Source organism: Rhea pennata, chromosome 15, assembly GCF_028389875.1.
Source record: "Rhea pennata isolate bPtePen1 chromosome 15, bPtePen1.pri, whole genome shotgun sequence".
NCBI lineage: Eukaryota > Metazoa > Chordata > Aves > Rheiformes > Rheidae > Rhea > Rhea pennata.
In genome coordinates this window covers 9,469,910-9,489,942 of record NC_084677.1, presented here as the reverse complement: position 1 = coordinate 9,489,942, position 20,033 = coordinate 9,469,910, and the positions used below count along the sequence as shown (strand labels likewise).

General features: G+C 40.1%; 1 protein-coding gene across 2 annotated transcripts in view; it reads right to left on the bottom strand.

Annotated features, from left to right (window-relative positions):
• Positions 1–19,031, bottom strand: part of ABCC1 (ATP binding cassette subfamily C member 1 (ABCC1 blood group)) — a 56,471-nt gene extending 37,440 nt beyond the window's left edge. The window contains exons 1-5 of one of the 2 annotated variants that reach the window (XM_062587848.1): positions 18,952–19,031; positions 4,556–4,732; positions 3,641–3,766; positions 2,193–2,330; positions 762–887 (exon numbers count right to left, since the gene is read on the bottom strand). In XM_062587848.1, coding sequence (XP_062443832.1) covers positions 762–887; positions 2,193–2,330; positions 3,641–3,766; positions 4,556–4,732; positions 18,952–18,999 — 615 coding nt within the window. In that variant the 5' untranslated portion in view covers positions 19,000–19,031. Of the gene's footprint in view, positions 1–761; positions 888–2,192; positions 2,331–3,640; positions 3,767–4,555; positions 4,733–12,156; positions 12,253–18,951 lie in introns of those variants that run through there. The other variant, XM_062587849.1, reaches the window with a different exon arrangement.
• Between the last annotated feature and the right edge of the window lie 1,002 nt (positions 19,032–20,033).

Sequence of the window (20,033 nt, the reverse complement as noted above, 5' to 3'; positions counted from 1 at the left end):
TGCAGTGGTAATGCAGAGCATCAGTGGCCTGTTGGGCACTGAAGAGGAAGGTGGCTGTAGAGTCAGTAAGTGTAACTGGTTACAGTACTTTGGAACAAAGACACACAAAGTCCCCCTCACACGTTTCAGACTTTCTTTATCTTAATTATATATTATTAAGAACATGCACAAAAGATCACCACCAGATAAAGATCAAATTTCTACATCAGGACCACTCTGTAACTGCTATTTCTGTGGTTGATACAGCTCTTTAAATTTAACTAGCTAAATCATTGCTCAGTGCAAGAGGTACATATGAAAAGTCAAGTGCAGCTAGGCAAATTCACAAGTTCTCCAGATGTAGACTTTGCCCCATCTTCTGCAGGAAGGGAACAAACATCATTATGAGTTTACTGCCTACTGGATGGTACCTGGCCGGGGGGGGGGGGGGGGGAGTGAGGATGGACAGTGTTTCAAATCAGTCTTTCCCACCAATTGCCAGAAGCACTGCTAACTATTAATGTATGAAATTACCTCCAGGAATGCTACTCAAGAATGACTGAAACAGTATTTCCCCTCTCTCAAAGATAGCCCACAGTGTTTTGCATGTTACAGGCTTCATCTCCTGCTCCAACAAATAAAGAACAGAAAGAACACTCTACTGCAGACTCAAGTCAGTAAGATCTGAATTATTTGGCACCTGGGAGAATAGGGCCCTATATTCCATTATGTAGAACATTTCAGGTATAATACCAGACATTCAGCATACGCTGAGCACTTACAGGATCATTTACTGTTTCAGAAAACAAAGGTGGTCGTTCTGGAAAGCAGCACAGTATGAGTTGTACAAGTAACAAGACAAAGTAGCTGCAGAAGGTCGCATAACGAAATGCATCCACTTCAGTGTCCTATGAAAGAAGGTAATATTCTAATTAGAAGGCTTGAGGAATTTCTCTGAAACTGCATGTTACTACTAAACATAAAGCAGATCCATAATTTAAGCTCTACACATTAGGTTAATATTACTGTCAACCTAGTAACAGGTGGACTGTGAGTTGCTGATCAAACTGAAGCACGCACCAGCAAGCAGCCCTGTAAGAAAACATCTGGCTTCTTCAGCAAGGAAGACCTGTAATCAGCTCTGGTAAAACACTGTTCACCACTAGGCAAATTAGGGTCAATGTCTATTCTTGTAAACAAAAAGAGAAGAGAGAGAGCAAAGAAGATGAAAGATGTCACAAATGGAGTCCTCTAACTTAGTATTTTCAGTCAGTCCCTCAACGAACACAAATGCATAAGCCTCTGCTGTACAAAAGTGTTCTTTACAACACAGTTCATACTAACATAATATGAACCAACTTGAAATCATGGTGGGCTGCACAACAGCAGGTCATTTATACACTGGATAGCAAAGAGCATCCAGTGCAAAGTAGTTAATTACCACGTACACAGAAAGTAAGAATCAGAGGAGCAAAACTTAGGTTACAATTTGCTGTGTTCTAACTCCAGAGGTTCCCTCATCGTTTAGACTGGGGTGATACATAAAGCTTAACTCACAGAAACGAAAGCACAGAGGTGGACATACACACACACACACAGAGCAGTCAAAAAAAAAAAAAAGTCTATCTAAAGATTTTTTAAAAAGGTAAAAAGTTCTAAAAAATTCACAACATGACTTAAAGGTTTCAACAAAAAGTGATATGCCATTTTCAGGCAGCTCCACAACTGAACTGATATTTGAGGTTTTACTATAAAATTGACTGGCTTAAAAAAAATTATTTCACTGGTGCACTTTCATTTTGTCTCAGCAGATACATGAGACCAAATTACAATCAAAGCTAGTGTTTCAGGAAATCCACTGTATAATCAACAGGAAGACGATGTAATCTCCCAGAACAGTTTCATATCAAACACTGTAAAACTTTTGTGTTCAAGTAGAAATATCCCCTTTCTGGAATAACTAGCAAAACTTTCTTGGCAACTGTTGCTACAGCAACGTCATTATGAATTTCATTAGCATTTCAAAAGTTGAAAAACAAGGGTCGTTAAGTTTTGCTCATTTTGGTTTTATAACTCAGCAATAAAAGTACACTGAATGGATCATTAACTGACTTGGCATCTCACATTGACAGCTGATATAACTGGCAAGCAAATACTCTATTATTGTAGTATTTGGGATTATTTTCAACTGAATGAGGTTAACAATCACTTACCATATTTAAGGCATGTATTATTTTGGATCTAAAAATTACTGTGGCACATGACAATGAGATGAACCAGAAAATCATCATTACACCTGAGGACTGGACTCCTTTTATTCTTTCATATTGTATTAAAAATGTGGCAAGCAACTGTGGACAAAGAAGATAAAAATATATTCACAAGGTTTATATTCTACAATGACATATATTATATACATATACAAGGTAATATGTTAAAGTGTATTTATTTGGCATTTCAAATCTGGTATCTTCCAGGCATTCTAACACACGGATATTTTCAGTGTATCTTGTCTTGTAAAAGTGTAATTCAAAAGGAAGTTTAAATTGGAAATCATCTGGAATAGTAAAGAATTGGAAATGGATGGAAAAAGGAATAGGGACATATAATACATGAAAGCAAATCACCACATTAATAAAAGGCTTTTCGGGGCCTTTTTGTCAAAAAAAATATATACATATATATATATATATATATATATATATATATATATATAAAATGACATTTTATCCTTCCTAAGTATTTCCTGACTACTACTTTTAAAACAATCTTCCTACAACATAAGAAGTCACAACTCGAACCAATACTGACCAAACATTACTCTAATACTGAATTTTGACTGTTTTCAGAGACGTTAGGGAACTGGTACTTAGTAATCTCATTTGGTCACTGCAACATGCATTCTTCATCAGTCTGATAAAAGCTCCACACTTACATCATTAAATGATCACAAATTAATGGAGAGGTCTTGCATTGTCTGTATCTTTCAGGATTTGTCTGATTTTGTTTTTTAAAACGTATTTTACTGCTACTATTCCAAATCTGCAATAAACGTAAAGCAACTACCAATGAATGAATCACAAGTCTCTTTCCTTGAAATGGAGGTTGACGTGATACTAAGATGGAAGTCGACCACATCCACACATTTAAGCAGAAAGAATTAGCTGGGGACACCTTGGTGCCTCATGCAGCATTTAACACCTTCCACCATACCATCAAACAACTTGGATGAAAACACGCACTAAAGATTTGTTACATGCAATACAAGTTTGCAATGAGATATATAAAAAACCTTCAACAGTCTTTTATTAAATTCAGTAAGTATGATTTGTATTATCTAGGCTTAATCAGTCTTCCTGACTTGACTCCTCCACCCAATGCTTGAGTCAAGTTCTTAAATTAATTTCTGCCAAAATAAAGCAAGATAATCAGCATCAATTTACACGCTGCCATGCAACACACGCAGCAAAGATAAGTTTGGGTGTTTTTCTCTATTATACATTAAAATAAAATAAAAACAGCAGACATCACTTCGCAGTTCAACCAAATTAAGTTTGTGAATAAAGACTGGACCTTTAAGAATTACAGCTCTGTGCATAACAATAAGATTCATGTTGTTCTTTCAAAGCTTTAAATCACCAAAAGCTGTAACAGAACTTACCATTGTTATACCCAAGATTGTAGGGCTAACAAGAAAAAATGGAGCTCGAAAGATATTTTGACTTCTTTCCCAGAAAGAGTAGAAAAGGTCTGCCCAGCAGACTATCCACAGTATTAACCCCAAAGCCTGGAATATGAAAGTACATTTTATACATCAGTTCATGCAGTCTGAAAAGGCAAAATAGGCAGCATAACACACACACAAACACCAAATGTAATGAGTTAGTGTAAGAGGAGTCATAATCAGATCACCTCTTTTGGGCAATCCTACTTAGTAATAACATCTTTGGAAGAAGAGTAGTTTTGTTTTACCTAGTAGATCCCCATTAGAAATTTTTTTAAAAAAACATATTAATTCTTAGTACTATGCAATTCAGTGTATCAAGCAGCAGGTAATTGGTGAATTTCATTCCTGAATAGCAGATTAAAAAGACACTCTCCAATACACCAAGCTAGCTATTAAATTCCTTCTTAAAAATTTCTAGTTATTCTACAGAAAAACAAATAAGAACACACTGAGTACCAACTTCACAACAGAAATGGAATAGAACATCTGCATTGACTCTAGAAGTCTGTGCTGTATATTTTAGGAAGTTGACAGGATAATGAAGTCTTTTTGTTACTTCAAGATTTAGTTGACTCAAAGTGGTCCTCTCCAACCGTGTTACAAAGGATTTGCATACTTTTTTGACATGCCAGAATAAGTTTCAGAAAACTTATTAATAGAATAGAAGGGCAACAAAAAAACACAAGACTTCAAAAATCACAAGTACAACAAGCAGATTACAACTGAACTGTACACGCAGCCCGAGCTTTGATGGAGTTCAACAAAAATAGTTCCACCAAAATATAGCTGAAAATAGACTCAAACCCCTCAGAGACATTTAAAAGATCATGATTTTAAGACATCACAGACCGTTTTGGCTTTGTTGAGGTGTGACATTTGGATGTATCCCCGGTCATGATAACGAAGGTATAGTAAGTAGACTGGGAAGCAGACCCAAAGGTAGATGCAAGGAATCCAAACCAGGACTGTGTTCTGAAAGCATGGGGTAAAGTCTGGATTTTCTGTGTGCCATGTCAGATTCCAGTCCTGGGGAAAAGAAATGGATTGAGTTAAAGGGAGGGAAAGGAAAAAACAAAACAAAACAAAAACAATAAACAAAAGCCACACACAACCACCCCCGCACATGGTACTTAAGTACTTAAAAAAATAAATAGCGACTGTCTTATTCTGTACCTTACCAGATATTCACTTACACTTGCATTAAACTGGCTCTGTTTTATTATGTACCTAATTTTATTGCACTTTGTATAGCTCAAGTTTTAAACCTTCACAAGAAGGCATTAGTGTTGATTGTGTTGGTTATACAACAGCTACCATTACAGACAACTTGCTCAAATAGTGTACTGGGATTTTTAACAGTACTAACTGAGGATTTTCACATTATCGTTGCAGAGAAAAACAACACTAATTGTCTCCTATCAAAACCAATGTGTGCATGTATGTATAAAAAACACCCAGATATACTCCATCCTAAAATTAAAGAGTGGTAGAGTTATCTGGCAAGAAGTAAAAACCAACTGCATGAGACAGCATCACTACACTGTAAAGTATCTTCAGAGCACTGAAATTTTCTGCAGCAAATCCAGCTGAGACTTTCCAGCAACCCACCAGAACAGCATGCAGACCTAAGCAGGAGTGGCTCGCCCTCGTGGCCCTGTTTCTTACTCAACAAGAGGAAGATCTAAGTTAATATAACTCACTGTTTCCCTATTTCTCTCAATGTGATTCTTGAAAATAAGAAAAGCCACTATGCATTTCTAAACAAAACTGACGTTTACAGAAATCAAAATGTGATCGTCATTTCCATTACTGGTACAGGGACTATTTATAACAGCCTACTTAGTAAAATGAACTTTCATACCATATTCTGTACCATACCATATTCCGTATCATATTCATGATTGCCTTGAATTAGGGAAGTATGTTCTGGGAAGTTTTACCAATTTATCAATTCCTTTTGTAAAATAATTCAACACTGTGATAGTAAATTACTGCCTTTGCTGTGAAATTATCACAAGTTTCCTCTCAAGTGCTAGAGATTTCTGGCTCTCCAACAAAATGATGCAATATACAGAAACCACAGTCGCAAACAGGTTGTGGCATTAAACAGCTGAAGCACAGCTCACAAGCATTGGGTTTGAGAGCCAGGCAGCCGGGATGAGAAATCCCATGCCCGAAGGCGTGTTAATTAACGTTGTCTTCAGCTGCGAAGTGCGTGTTGTGTTTCAGAGGGTCACCCAGCTTACCCTCACACCACCAGTACAGCTACTGGAACATACCAGCAGCCACTAAGCCTGCCTGAGCCAGTCACAAAAACAAGTGCCGCATTTTACACATGAGCAAACCGAGCCAGATCTGCTTCCTCGGCAGCGGTGCCAGAGCTGGAAGCAGAGCCTTGCCTGCAGGGTCTCCATGCATCTCTCCTCCTCCACTCTAGCTCCCACTAATTAAACAGAAAGCTTCAAACACAATTATAAAGAGAGGAAAATGCAGTTTAAGAAAGCATAATAAAAAACCCCAGCAGCTATAGCTTGCAAGTATTTCAACTCAATGCTGACCAGTTGTTATTTTATCATCAAGTAGTTTCCCCCTCAAACTTGACCATGTTTTTTTTTAAATAAAGGTGATAATGTCTACCCTTAAAAACAAGCAAAAAAAAAAATTCTTCTTTTGAAAATGTAAACAAAAATATTTTCCTTCCCCACTTTCTCGTCATTTTGTCTTCTTTGAGGCTTCTTTCTCAGAGATAGCAGATGACGTGCATGGTGCACATAGATAACTATTTTTCTCCTATAACTCCAGAGTGCTCCAAAATTCTTCTCTCTTAATTTGCTAGCTAACAAAACAAAACAAACAAAATCCCCTCTCCCTGAGCTTAATACAACCAATTTAAATAAATCAGTAAACCCAAATATTTCTAGGGATTTACAAAACACTGAAGCAAATTAAAAACCCACACAGCTGGAGCACACATACACACACCCCGATTACGTGCATAGAGGATCTACGCAGGGGTCAAGTAAGGCCTGCGGGCGAGTGCATGGCGCCTGTGCGTGCTGCTCATTTCAGCTGAGTCACCCTTACATCTAGCCACCACACAAGCACTGTGGGCTGCTGAGTCCCAGCTGCTCCGCTGCAGCGCAGCGCAACAGACAGGAGAAAAGTCTCCTGACTCTGCAGAGCAGTTTACAATTCACAAATTAAGACAGTTAATATGATTATATAATCAAACTGACAGGATTTAATCAGCTTAAAAAAAAAAGAAAAAAGGAATTAAAAAAGAGAGCTTTGATACAATCTTATTTACTAAACAGCAATTCTAGAGATCTACATGCTGCTCAAGACAGTTACCACCTCACTTCTGTTGCTGTTCTTAAACGCTTGCTGCAAATGACTTAGCCAAGTGGCTACAAAGAGGGAGGCGCTGATGCAGGTGTCATGGCCTCATGACAACCAAAAGGAAGAAGCGCCGTACACACGACCGCTTTGCACGCTGGCAGCTGGATACGCTAAAATTGTGTGCTCTCTTCAGTTCATCTGACCTTCACGTTCATCTTTCTTGCCAAGATATCGCCAAATAACTTGCAATAGAGGACAATGCAAATGTATCTCAGGGTTAACAACAAAATCAGGACAACTGGGCAAATTTGGGGTAAGAAGACTGCTAGAATTTAGCAGCTGTAGCAACATCAGCATGTTCCCTTCTACAACAGTGTATTTTGTTCTGCACTCTGCCAGGATTTGATCCAGATGCTGCTGCTCTCAATAGGAGTTTTCTGTTGATCTTAAATACATTTTTCTCCTCTACACAGACAAAGGGCTAACGGGCAGAAGCCTGCTCCATTTTACATTCACTTCATGCAGCAGAAGTTGGGTAAAGCACACGTGAAAAGGCAGCCATGACATTTATGCGGTATTTTTTCCTGTTGACTCCCCAGGAACAGCTCTCTTTGGCTATGCCCATGTGCGGCGCAGGCACAGATGCGCAGAGAGCCATGGGCAAATGCAAGACCTGCACTGGGCATGTTTCAGGGGCCTCTCCCATGGGGCGAATGAGCCGTCCACCACCACAGCGCATCTCCCCGTTGAGGCCTGTCTGCAAGGACCCCATCCCACCTGAAACGGTGGCAACCTCCACGTACAAAGTCAAGGAGACCTCAGATTCAGGGATGTGTTGCAATGGAAAGGCATACCCTGAACTCTGCCGTTGTGGTACCACTGCTTTACAAGGCTCAGTCCCAGTGGTAAAACGTGCCAACCTCATCAAGAGGCCAACGTGAAAACACACTCGAATTACGACACTCAGCTACACAAGTCCAGACCAGTTCTGCCGTTAAAAGACACGCTTCTCCTTTGCTTTACGTAATCCCACTTTCATAGTTTTATTTTTTCAGCACAAATCAACATTCTTTAAAAGTCAATGCAGAAACAGTCACTAAAGCAGACCTTTGTGTTTAATCGACATTAATTTGCAAAATTAGTGGACTTTATTTGCTCTGATTCAAGTATTACGAACACCATTTTAGCATGTTCTATTAAAGCAATAAGCTATCGCGTATTTACATCTCAAGTATTGGCAACGCCTAACTTTTCACTCTGATGGAAGCACCTAACACTTCCAAGTTTCAAGAGCACATAAAGTGATTGAAATCCAAATGTTCATTGAATGGCTACATGAACTAGCAGCCTCCTGCCATGCAGCAGTCCAAAACCATGGACTTACATTGCTTGCTGGTCTCATCTGAATAGTAAGGACTCAGGTTTGGTAGGAAGAATCTTAAACTGCATTCTGCATAGAGATTTTCTGTTTGCCTGTGAATGTCAGATGTATAAAATGATTTTTAAAAAAAGGGGAGGAGGGGATAAATTTTGGAAGTTCGGGCTATAGCTTTTAGACAGTATACCCTGGAAGCAGCCTGTAGTTTAAGCCATGGCTGCAGGAATCCACATGAACAAATCAGCAGAATCACTGAGTCATCCTTGTTCCTTCTCAGCAGACACAGGGACGGGACATATCTGCTGCTAGTTTTGTTTTACTCTGTCCTAAAATCTTTACTGTCCAGAAAGGCAATTTCTGAGATGTTAAATAGTTTGTTGGGTTTTCTTCTTTGATTTTTTTTTTTTAATTCCTGGGCAATTTTAAAGTTTCCCAGAATGACAAATGGGTATTTTTAAAGTTGTCTGACCCATTTCTTAATTTTTATTCTAGAAAGCTTTCATTTTCATTTCCAGCACTGTGGTTGCAAAAATACCACTCCAAGTTTTTAACAAGGTCAGGAGTAGTCTCCAAACAGACAAATGACAGGTTTTGTGCCCAATGACATTGTTTTCCAAGTCACAAAAATGCCTTCTATTCATATTTGAGGTAAAACCCTCTACCTCCAAAACTAGCAAAATAAATGCTTGATGTTCTCAGAATCACATGGATCTATTCACAGGTAAACCACTTATTTAGTAGTGCATAAACCTTAGGAAAATAAAGAACAAGTTATATTCATTCTTGTCTAAAATTTCAGGAACAGTTAAGAAAAACATTGGCAGTAATTCTGTAAGACAAAGAGTTACAACACAAAACATCAATTATTCTGTCTTTATCGAGGGAAGGAGGCTATATACAGGTATATACAGGGAAGCTATATACCTTCAGCATACCTAATTTCAGAATAGCCGTATTTGACACTGGATGGGGCTTCACTGTTGGCAGCCTCCACTCCAGCAAGCAGTAATGGCTGTTAAGTGAGCAGCCACCAGCTGCCTGTTCTCATATCAATAATCCTATTTGATCCACATCACATTTTAAAGTTCTCAGTAGCAGAACTGGAGAGACCAAAACCACTCAGTTTCAAGCCTGCTGTGCACAAGCATGGCAGAAGTGCATGCTGCCAACTATGCTGCTGAATCTACCTGTATGAACCTAGCTCAGACTTAAAAATGACTTAAGCATTACTATACACCTACATAAAAACCAGTTAGAAGGCCACCTTGGAATTTAATATTAAAGATCAACATTTACTCCTGCAAATGGAGCTTGACACTGACACTAGTGTATACTCACTGTTTCTGCATCTCCTGCGGGGCGGGGGGAAGGAAAACACCCATAAAACACACTTTTGCAGTATCAGGATACGGTTTCTAAATCTTATCTTCCAAACAACAATCAAAAACATTTTTCATTTAAGGCAATATTTATATTTAGCAGAATGTAAGTAATTAGCTATTTCTAGCACTAACACTGTTACATCTGCTGACAACTTTCATTGTAATAGTATCACCACTTTCTCACTGAAACAGAAAGTCCCACAACCTGAAAGCTCTAAATTTCATACCAAGAGGTCCCCCGAAGTAGCAACTGTACAATCCTAACCCAAATATTCTCCCTCAGTCTGTCACTGGGGCATCCGCCTTAAGCCTACGCTATTTGGGACAGCAAATTTACTGCCTGCTTCTCCCCAGATATTTTCCTGATCTGGCAGAGTGTACAGTGTCAAAAGACAATGGACACCTATGGACAACAGGGGGTGAAGAATAATTCCCTTTAAAGCTAGTTTAAAGAAACTCTGAAAATGCAGACCTTACCTGATACAATCACTCTCCAGCAAAAATAATAGTAAAAACAGATTATAAATGCTGACACTTACTGTCAACAACACAGAAAATTAGGGAAAAGAACAAACTCAAGTGATCCCAATTTTAGATTTTGCAAATTTTTGATGAACTTAAAAGAGCTCTTCAAGGTTATTCAGATTCTTTTTTTCTTCAAAACTTTTAAGTTTATTAAAATTTATTTGGCAATGTTCTCAAAGCACTATAAATACAGCATCTTTATTCTATCACTCAGACTTCGAACTCTGCTCATGAAAAGTACACTGAATTTTAACATTCCTCTAAGAGAACATATTTAGAAAGGAGCCTAGAAAAAGCATTACCACACAAGAGCTCTACCGATGTAACATTTGGTCTGCTGTGCTTACTATTCAGGCTAAATCACAAGAGGCAACATGCTGATGAAACACGCAACAAATTCTTGTACTACCAATACTCAAGAACTCCCACAAAAAGCAGCAGAAACACCCACAGCTAACACTGAAATTGCAACTGCAGCTCTCCTGTATGCACAGCAACATCCATGTAAATAAGGAGCAGAAAATAACAATACCCCTGACAGCAGCACACAACGCACTACCATGAGACTTTGGATTTTTTTTTTCTTAATAAAGACAGTTGCCCAAAATGTACTGAACTCTGCTGTGAGCTGTGATATGGATCTCCTCCTTGCAACTGAAAAACCCTTGGCTGGAGGAAAAACTGAAACCATTGACTTTACATAGCCAAATAAAATGCAATCATTAACTACAGATTGTTTTCAGATAAACTGAAATTAAGAAATCTATGTTGTTACCAAACTAGCCAATTACCTGTCATATTAATGCAGAATGCACTGATAAAATGCTACCTCTTCTGTGAGGCACACAAAATTACCTCATGTTGCATTTAAAGAAAGCTTTCAATATATTCCCAGTTCCTCTGAAGAACCATTCTAACTATATGGAATTAATGATTTATTAGTTTACTCTGTCATCTAAGGTTAGGGTGTAGTCTGCAAATAGGGAAGTATAAGAAAACTTTAAGATACTCGTACATATTTTATAATAATACCTTCTGAACAGCTACTCCCTATGCATAATGAAAGAAAGCCAGAAGTGATTTGATTTGTAAAATAGACAAGAAGAGCATTCTAGTAAAAAACAAAAGCCACATAACCACATACTTGACTTATTCCCAGACCTCCAAATACTACTTCTACAGGAAGAAGTGACACAACTGCACATCTACAAGGACTACACCGCTTATCACGAGCGGTGGAATGAACGAACATGTAGCATGCTAGGCCACTGATTTGAGAAAAAACCTCAGGACTTCTGTTCATGGTCACATCTGACCACACAGTAGGCAGCTGTACATCAAAGTTTTCAGACATTTCTTGAGACCAGTAACAGCCAGATTAGCTTAATATGTTTCTGCCTGTTTGTTCTTCTTCCGCCACAGAAGTGAAATGAGAAACATCAAGGTTAAGTACAGAATTGGCAGGTAGGAATTAGATTCAGATCTCAAACTCTCCCAGCATGAGACACCCACAAAAAAATCCATATTTTTACTACAAGAGAACCAAATCTAGTATTTGATTGTTTTTTCTTATTTGATACAAGAGTGTTGTTGTTTGGGAAAACAGTGAGAACTCAAAATATTTTTCTTTGTGAAGTCATGAATGGAACAAAAACTGCTTTTTAAGTCCAAGTTCATTGGTTAAGATGCTCAACAGCAGTCAGGGAAGCAAGAAAGAGATAATATTGTTTAGTAAAAACTAGAACAATATAACACTGCAATTGCAGCATAAGAAGTCTTGTGTCTGAATAAAAAGCTTTAAGTCATTCACAAGCAAGCCTTCTCACCCAAACAGTCTCTCAAAAAACACATGTCCAGATCCAGACTTCAGTTGGAGGAAAAGACCAAGCCTCCTCTTCCTTCTTTGTTTCCAAGGAATTCTGAAGCTTACACTTAATTCCTGTAGTCTCTCAATGTTGTCACAGGGCAAGATTCTCAGAGAAAAAGGAGAACAATTTAAAATCACATTATAAAAGAAACAGTGACACTAAAGAATCTTAAATCATTTATATAAATATAAATAAGACTTAGTGAAAAAGATACCAAAAGCAATGACTTACTTAACACACATCTGCCTCATTAATAAAACAGTCAAGAATAAAGCCTCTACTTTCCAATACCTAGTCCTGAACTTTAATCAGAGGTCTGCAGTTCTTTGTCAAAATCCCAAGCATCAATCTTCAAAACTTTTTGTGAGCATTCAAAATTCCTCCTCCCCATATCCCAATAACAGAGAGCACTGCATCAGCTGAAAGAGCAAAAATGTAACATGGCAAGGAAAAGCATGTCTTGCCTTTGGTTCCCTTTAGCCTAAGAGAAGGGGATGCCAACAAACTACCAAGGAAAGGAGCATCTGCCCTTACGGAATTCACAGACCTGATCTCTTTAATCCAAGAGGCTAAAAGCCTCTCAACTGGGGAAATTTTTTTTATGTCAGAGAAATGTATACTAGATTTCATTGGTACTTGCAAAATTAAAATATATAGCCTCTTTCTGCAGTGGTAGGATTTCCATATCCTGTCATGTTTACAAGTACCATGAGACAACATTTGGCTGTGTGACAGAGTATCATATAACATCTATATTTTTAGAACCAAAAGTATAGCTTTTATCCTTCCATAAATTTTTTTATCTGAAATCACTGTTACTCAAAAGAATACAGGAAATAGATTCTTGCTTTTAATCTTTTTTTTTTCCCTGGTACTGAAAACAGTGTTTTTCCTTAATAATGCAACAGCTAATGTACCAAGTTTCAAATCACTGTGGCAAGATTGAAACACCTGTGTAAAAAACCAACAAAGAGATTAAGATTACAGTTTAAGTTGAGATAAACTGTATTCAAAGCTATCAGAGATGGAAATAGTGACAAAAAAGTAAGGCAAGGAATTCCAACTTTATTAAAAGTAAGCAAAAGGTCAGTCCCCTGCGCTAGGCTTTTTAGAGATGTGACCCAGAATGACTTCAGTGCAACCCAGGTTAACCTTAACATAGTCTGAGTACAGCACAGGGCTTCAACATAAACTGCATTGTAATTACATGGGACAGAACAAGTTACTCAGGCTTTTTTGTAATTTTTTCCCCGCTTGTTTAAATTTTCAACATAAATGTTTGAAGGTTGTTCAAAACTGACAGCTCTAGAGCTACAGGTCCTCTGTTAACAAAAGCCTTCACCAAGAAAGTACTGGGCTTAATTTTTTCATACTTTCCCTAACCTGATCTACTTCTGAATAAACAGGAATAAGATGATTTAATTTCTATGCAAATTCAAAACCTTGTTTGGATGACCACTAGCAAAAAGATGTTACACGAGTTTAAATGAGAGAAAGCTCAGGAGTAGCCTGTTTCAATCCCACACAAATCCTGCAGCCTCTGACTTTTAACATACACCCCACCCATCACAACAGCCACCACCAAGTCATAGGAATGTGACAATCAACTGAAAATTACACTAAAGGCACTCGCTTGTATAAAGATTTTTCTATCTAATGCTCTGATCCTCTGTTGCAAATTCTGTCTGCATGTGACCTTCCCAGGTAAGTAAATAAATAGGTTTATGGTCTGGGTCTGCATGCTCGTTAAAACTCTTAACACCCAGCTTGTCACAAACACATTCACAAACTCAATACCATTACAGCTAAAGGAAATAAGAGCCTAGCTTTTATTATACACCAAACACACTCACAGCTGCAGAAACTACCTCCCTAGCTCTCACAATCCCACTGGAAGTGTCAATCAACCTACAATGAAAACTAGACAATAATTCCTTAAAGGCACAGATTGTGTCTTTTAACACCACTAAGAAAAGCCCACATAGGCAGACAATGATGATAATGGGCATAACAAAACAAAACAAAGAAACAGGAAGTCCTGTATTACTCTGTATTACTACCTAAATTAAGCAAAATCTTGAAACACCATTTTATAGAAACTGAGTGCCTCTAGCTAAATGAAACATTTCTACCTTCTGGATTTCAATCAATTAAGACAATATCTCTCTCCTAGATTTTTTTTTTTTTTTTTTAACTTACATATATATACTGATCTCCTTTGGAAAGGGCTCAGAGACTCACTTGTGTAATGTATCTGCTATACTGCTTTATTACAGCTACTTTACCCTTCTGTAAAATGTTTGTTGTTTGCTCAGACATACTGCTAACCTCCCACTGATTTCTATGTTTTTGAAAAGGGGAAATAAACTTACAGATTAAAAGCATAAGAACCCAGTTAGATACCAGGCGCACATTTGATTCAAGCCTCCTATCCTATCACTCTGTCTCCTTGCCCACAATGGCATTTATGCAGCAATTTTGAACCCAGTAATTTTGCATTTAACAGTGCAACATCAATAACCTATGGCACACTCTTGCCGTACTTACTAGCTATTGCTGTTTATAAAAGTATATTATCTGATAAAGCAGATGGATCTACTTTTTAATAAGTTGTTCAGTTTATATTTAAGTATACATGCTGTACACACATTACAAGTACAAAAAGCTGCAGTGTTCCCAGAGATGTTCTAATTTGTTGCTTACTTAATGCATGAGAGTATGAGCCACGACATCCAGAACACTGAACTACTCCTTACATTAAAGGTCTGTTTTTCCTTTGGAACTCTATTTCAGGAAACTACCAGTGTCCTTTCCCTCCCAGTGTCCTCATAACCATAATACCTGTATACCTCACACAATATTATTTTGCAAGTGTCAGTTAATCATTATAATTAAAGAACATAAAACATGTTTTCCCTAATAAATCGTATCAAGTCACATTATAGTCTCAGAAAATACTAACTCGTCTACAATCAGCTGAGAAAGGTTGATGGATCTCCCCTCACTACAACAGTGCCAACCCACATCCTAACACAATGTATTTGGTTAAACATTCAAGAAAATCCATTATACTAAGAAAGACAAAACATATCTGAGAACGTCTGGTAGAACTCTATACAGTAGCAAGGAAAGCAGAGTCCAATCACACAAAGTTCATTCCTGGCTTTTATGTGCAAGGCTCTGCCTCATCTTTTCTCCTCCAGTTTATCTAGCTCCTAAAGTTTGGTTCCATATGAAGAAGCTAAGTGTTAAATTCAAAACTGTCTTTGGATTCATTTTCTTTACTAATAGCAAAGAGGATCCACAAAAGCTTTTCTGTATGAACAGGAAAGAAACAGGCCTGGACTAACACTGGCAAACACAGCTCTATTCATTATAGGACACTAGTTTTCAAAACAGAACAGAGTAGACGAAACATGCTTTTTTCCTCCAAGGGGATGAAGTCAGTTGCTTTCAATCTTTCTTTCACAACCAAAAGCCCAATTCACAAAACATGAAGAAGAATCTTGAGTTTCCAAGAAGTTCCCACAAAGGTAAAGAAGAATTAGAAATTACTTCTATCTAAATTAATTTTTTAAAAGAACACAATGCCTTTGCCTGTGAAGGTCATAGTAGGAATTTAGATAAACATAAGCTAGCTCCTTCACATTCCGTAAGTACAAACAAGAACCTCAACGATTCAGATTCTATTTGACTTGCAAACATTTTATAATGAATAATTGAGACTCCAACTAAAACCTGAAAGAGCTCTTGGCACTGAGGGACTACATAGTTTTATTTGGCTGTTAGTCTTCATATCTCCTACTTCTTTTTCCTAAAAGTCCTATTGTGGGTCAGTCTTGATAATTCTAAACATCACAAAAATTCTTAACCTTCTCTCCCTTTAACAACTTCAAATGTAAAAAACTTCTTTAAATGTGATATTCCATAGCTTACAAACTTTGAAAAACTAAAGTTACCCCAAAACTCTATTCACGAGAGAGAAAGAACAATAGACTGTAGCTATGTCAACATCTAACTGCACTGAGACCACTGATTACGTGAGAGTGCATATATGCATACAGCTAGGTCAGCAGGTCAAAGCATCTAGCAAGTTCTAGGTCTGCCTTGATTATTATCCTGGAATATGAAAATGAAAAAGTTCCTCATCCTTCCCCCCCCCCACCCCCCGGTACTGAAGCAAGGTTGACTGCACTCATACACTAGCAATACTCCAGGCAAAGCTATCTCAGTACTTTCAGGTCAAGTTTTTCAGTTCAGGCAAACTGTTAAAGTAACTGAACTGAAAGGCAATTAGTAGTGCAAAATGTTACCCAAAATCCTCTAGCTTCTTAAGGCTTTTTTTATTATTATTATTAAAAGCTGTTAGTTAATAGTAACATTATCTTACACAGCTACATGTTTGTATTACGGACAAGACACTTTTCTGAGATACTCAGTGATGCTAGGCAGAGCAAGGATGAAACGGTACCCTTCCAAAAGGGAGTCTGGTTCACAGGGATGCAAGAAACAGTTAAGCTCTGTAAACAAATCTGATTGCAGGGAAAGTTAATAGGGTGGGGGCACAGGAACTAGTTAAAAAAAATTGGAGGGGGGTCGAGGACAGAGAAGAGCGAAGAACAAAATAGCAAACTGGCCTGAGCTGTTTGAACTTTCAGAAGGGGTATTAAATAAAATCAGTTTGCTTAATCTTCAGACAAGAACTTTCATCAATAACATTCCCTGGGTGTGCAAGGAAGAAAAAAACCTAGCCAACAAAACTTAAGAAGATTAGCATTAAGGGTGCAGTTAGTCTTTTCCACCTGCAAAACTTTTTCCCCACAATTCGAAACCGAGTTGTCCCAAACCTGGCACATGCTTGAAAGAGAACATCTCTGCTTGAATCTAACAGGCTAACTGGGTTTGCCAGTACTCGGAAACCCCACTCCTCCCCTAGCAAGGCCCAAGCTCTCACCAAACCTGACCGCAGTTTGCCACAAGAATGCACTTACACATTCCACTGGGTATCTAAGCACCGGCCAGCTCTGAAAGCAGAAGACAGCAGTACACAAAACAGGAAGAACAGCAGCACACACACACAGGTGATAGAGACAAGCAAATCTAGCACTGCTAGCCTTACTACCACTGGGAACAAAGCAATAATAAAGCAGATGCCCGAGAAGAGGACACATTAACAACAACATGTTCAACAAGGAAAAGATCTTCCCAGACATGCCTGGCACCATCTGAAGTTCAGAACTGTTCTCTTGTAGGACTGGAAAAATCCAGAAGGCAACAACCACACCCGCAGGATCATTTTCTAGAATAAATGAAAGGCAGACTCCACATGGTTTGGAGAAGGATGACACATCGCAAAACCATCTATATTATTGGAAACCAGTGCAACTGGGGAAAAAAAATCGATTGTGGTATGTGGTTACTACTGCATGTAACAGAAATGACTATATTATATACAATAATTTTAAGTACTTTCGTAATAAAAGAACCTACCAACCTACCTAGGAATACTAGACAAAATAGTAGCTTCAAATGCCATAATTTTAGTTCTTCCGTTTACCTGATGTTACATCTCCACAAGTCACTACACTGGCAACTTACTCTTTTCCACAAAAGTACTATTCTCTCAAGTCAGTCTTTCCATGAGCATAATTCTCAAAATAAGTATTGCCTAAAGCTCTGAAAAAAAGAAAAAAAAAAGAAAAAGAAAGAATGAACGCAAGCTCATGATTTAGCCAGTCTTGAGAGTGCAGAAAACCCAACCGGAAAAGGATATAAACACAAGCAATGTAAGTGGCTTAACAGAGCACATAATATTAGAAGAGTACAACAGGTTCTCTTTTTGTAATTGTGATGTATTAAGTTACAAGAAAAAACAGCAGATGGAAAGAATAAAACAGGTACTGTCCACATGGATCTGTTTCTAATTGATTCAGCTCCAAAACAGAAATATTTGCTTGCAGATCGAGTATAATACGTACAGGAACAAGGTCCCTACATGAAGCCAGGTCAGTGTTTTTTTTCAGTGAAAGACACACAGATTTCATTATGCAGTGGATTCAGGGCAAACTTTGAAGCGTTAGATTGGCCGAAAAAAAGCCAAGTATCTTAAGTTTCTAATGATTCTTGAAATATTTGCTGAGTAATATTTTAACAGTTATGGAGACGGATAGTACAGTAGTATCTGTTACGCTTTTTTTTGTTTTCTTCCTCTGAACTAGCAAGCTAGCTCATTAGCTCAACACTATTTGGCAAATATCTGATAAACAGCCGGTAAGTTGTTTGAATGGCGGAAGAAAATCCACACGCGATCTTTTCACCCCCAACTCCCCCCCCCACACACACACACGCACGCACGCACCCGTCCCGCTGAACCCCCTCGGCCCGAAGAAAGCTCCCGCCGGCTCCCCGCGGCCGCGAGCCCTGCCGACGGGGCTGCAGCGCTCCCGGAGCGGCGAACCCCCCGCTGCGCAGCGGCGCGGAGCCGCCGGGCTGCGAGCCGCGCGCGTGGCCGCTCCCGCAGGGCGGCGCGGCGCAGCGCCCCGCCGGGCCGCGCGGCGGCTACCGGGGCCGCTCGCGCTGCCCCCCCCCCCGAGCAGCGCGCAGCGCTCCCCGCCTGCCCCGCGGCTCCCGCGCTGCCGTGTGCCCCCCCCCGCTCCCCGCCGCACCGGCGGCCCAGGGACGCGGGCAGAGCAGCGCTGCGGGCAGCGGGCCGGGAGGCTGCCGCCGCCGCCCGGCGCGACCCCCGCGGCTCACCCAGAAGGGCTCGGCGGCGTCGACGCTGCAGAAGCTCTCGACCCCCATGGGGCGCGGCGGCGGCGGGCGCGGGGCTGCCCCAGCGCGCTGCGGGCCGGGCGGCGGCGGGCGGAGGCGGCGGCGGCGGCGCCTGCTCGGCGCCCTGATTGGCTCCGCGGTCACGGGGATGCCGGGCGCTGCCGCCGCCGCCGCCGCCGCGCGGCCCCGCCTCGCCCGGGGGAGGCGGCGCGGCGCCGCCCGCGGGGGCTGCGCGGCCGCCCGCGCCCCCCGGCGCCGGCCTCCCTGCCGCCGCGGCGCCCCGGCACACGGCCTCGGTCTCCCGGTTCGCTTTCCGCGGGAACCGGCCGGACTGGTTTCGAAAGCCGCAGCTAGGTCAGTCTGTTACCGGCACGAGCTGAGACTGAAACAGAACGACTTCACCCACGACCCGGTTTGCACCGAAACGTGTACTGCTGAAATAAGTGCATAGACCCCGTGGCTATTCGGTTGTTCCTCGCTACGTACTCTTTGCTTCCAATTTAGAGCCCCTCAGTTAAACCTTCACGGACAGTATCTATGCTCAGCTGACCAGCCATGTACTAGAATAGACCAGCTGGCATATGGACTGCATGTAAGTAATGGCATAACGCACTGGAGGAAAGAGCACATGGTTGTGTACTGCCCCGCACAAAGCTTTAATACCATTTGAAAGCTTTATCACACAAGTTACATAAAGAGCCTGCATTTAATATGATGCATCCAGAGTAATTATAATAACAAAGTTGTTACGATACAGAAATTCCCACTTATTTATATCTAAAAAGCAAGAATGATGTGTAGCAAACAATGTAGTGGGTTATTGCGTCTTTACTCACCTACACCCGCGAGGCTTTTCCCCCGTGCAGCCTCTCAGCCGTGCTCTGCTGTCCCAGGCACTGGCCATCCTGGCCGTCCAGCTGGAGCAGTGCAGGTCCAGGCAGCCGTCTCACCCCAGCTCTCCCCAGGACGCAGCAGCAGGTTCAGCCTGCAGCAAGGTCACATAGTCCTCAATGATCTGAGCAGAATTATCACAGAAAGATCAAAACAAAAAATGGGGTGTCATA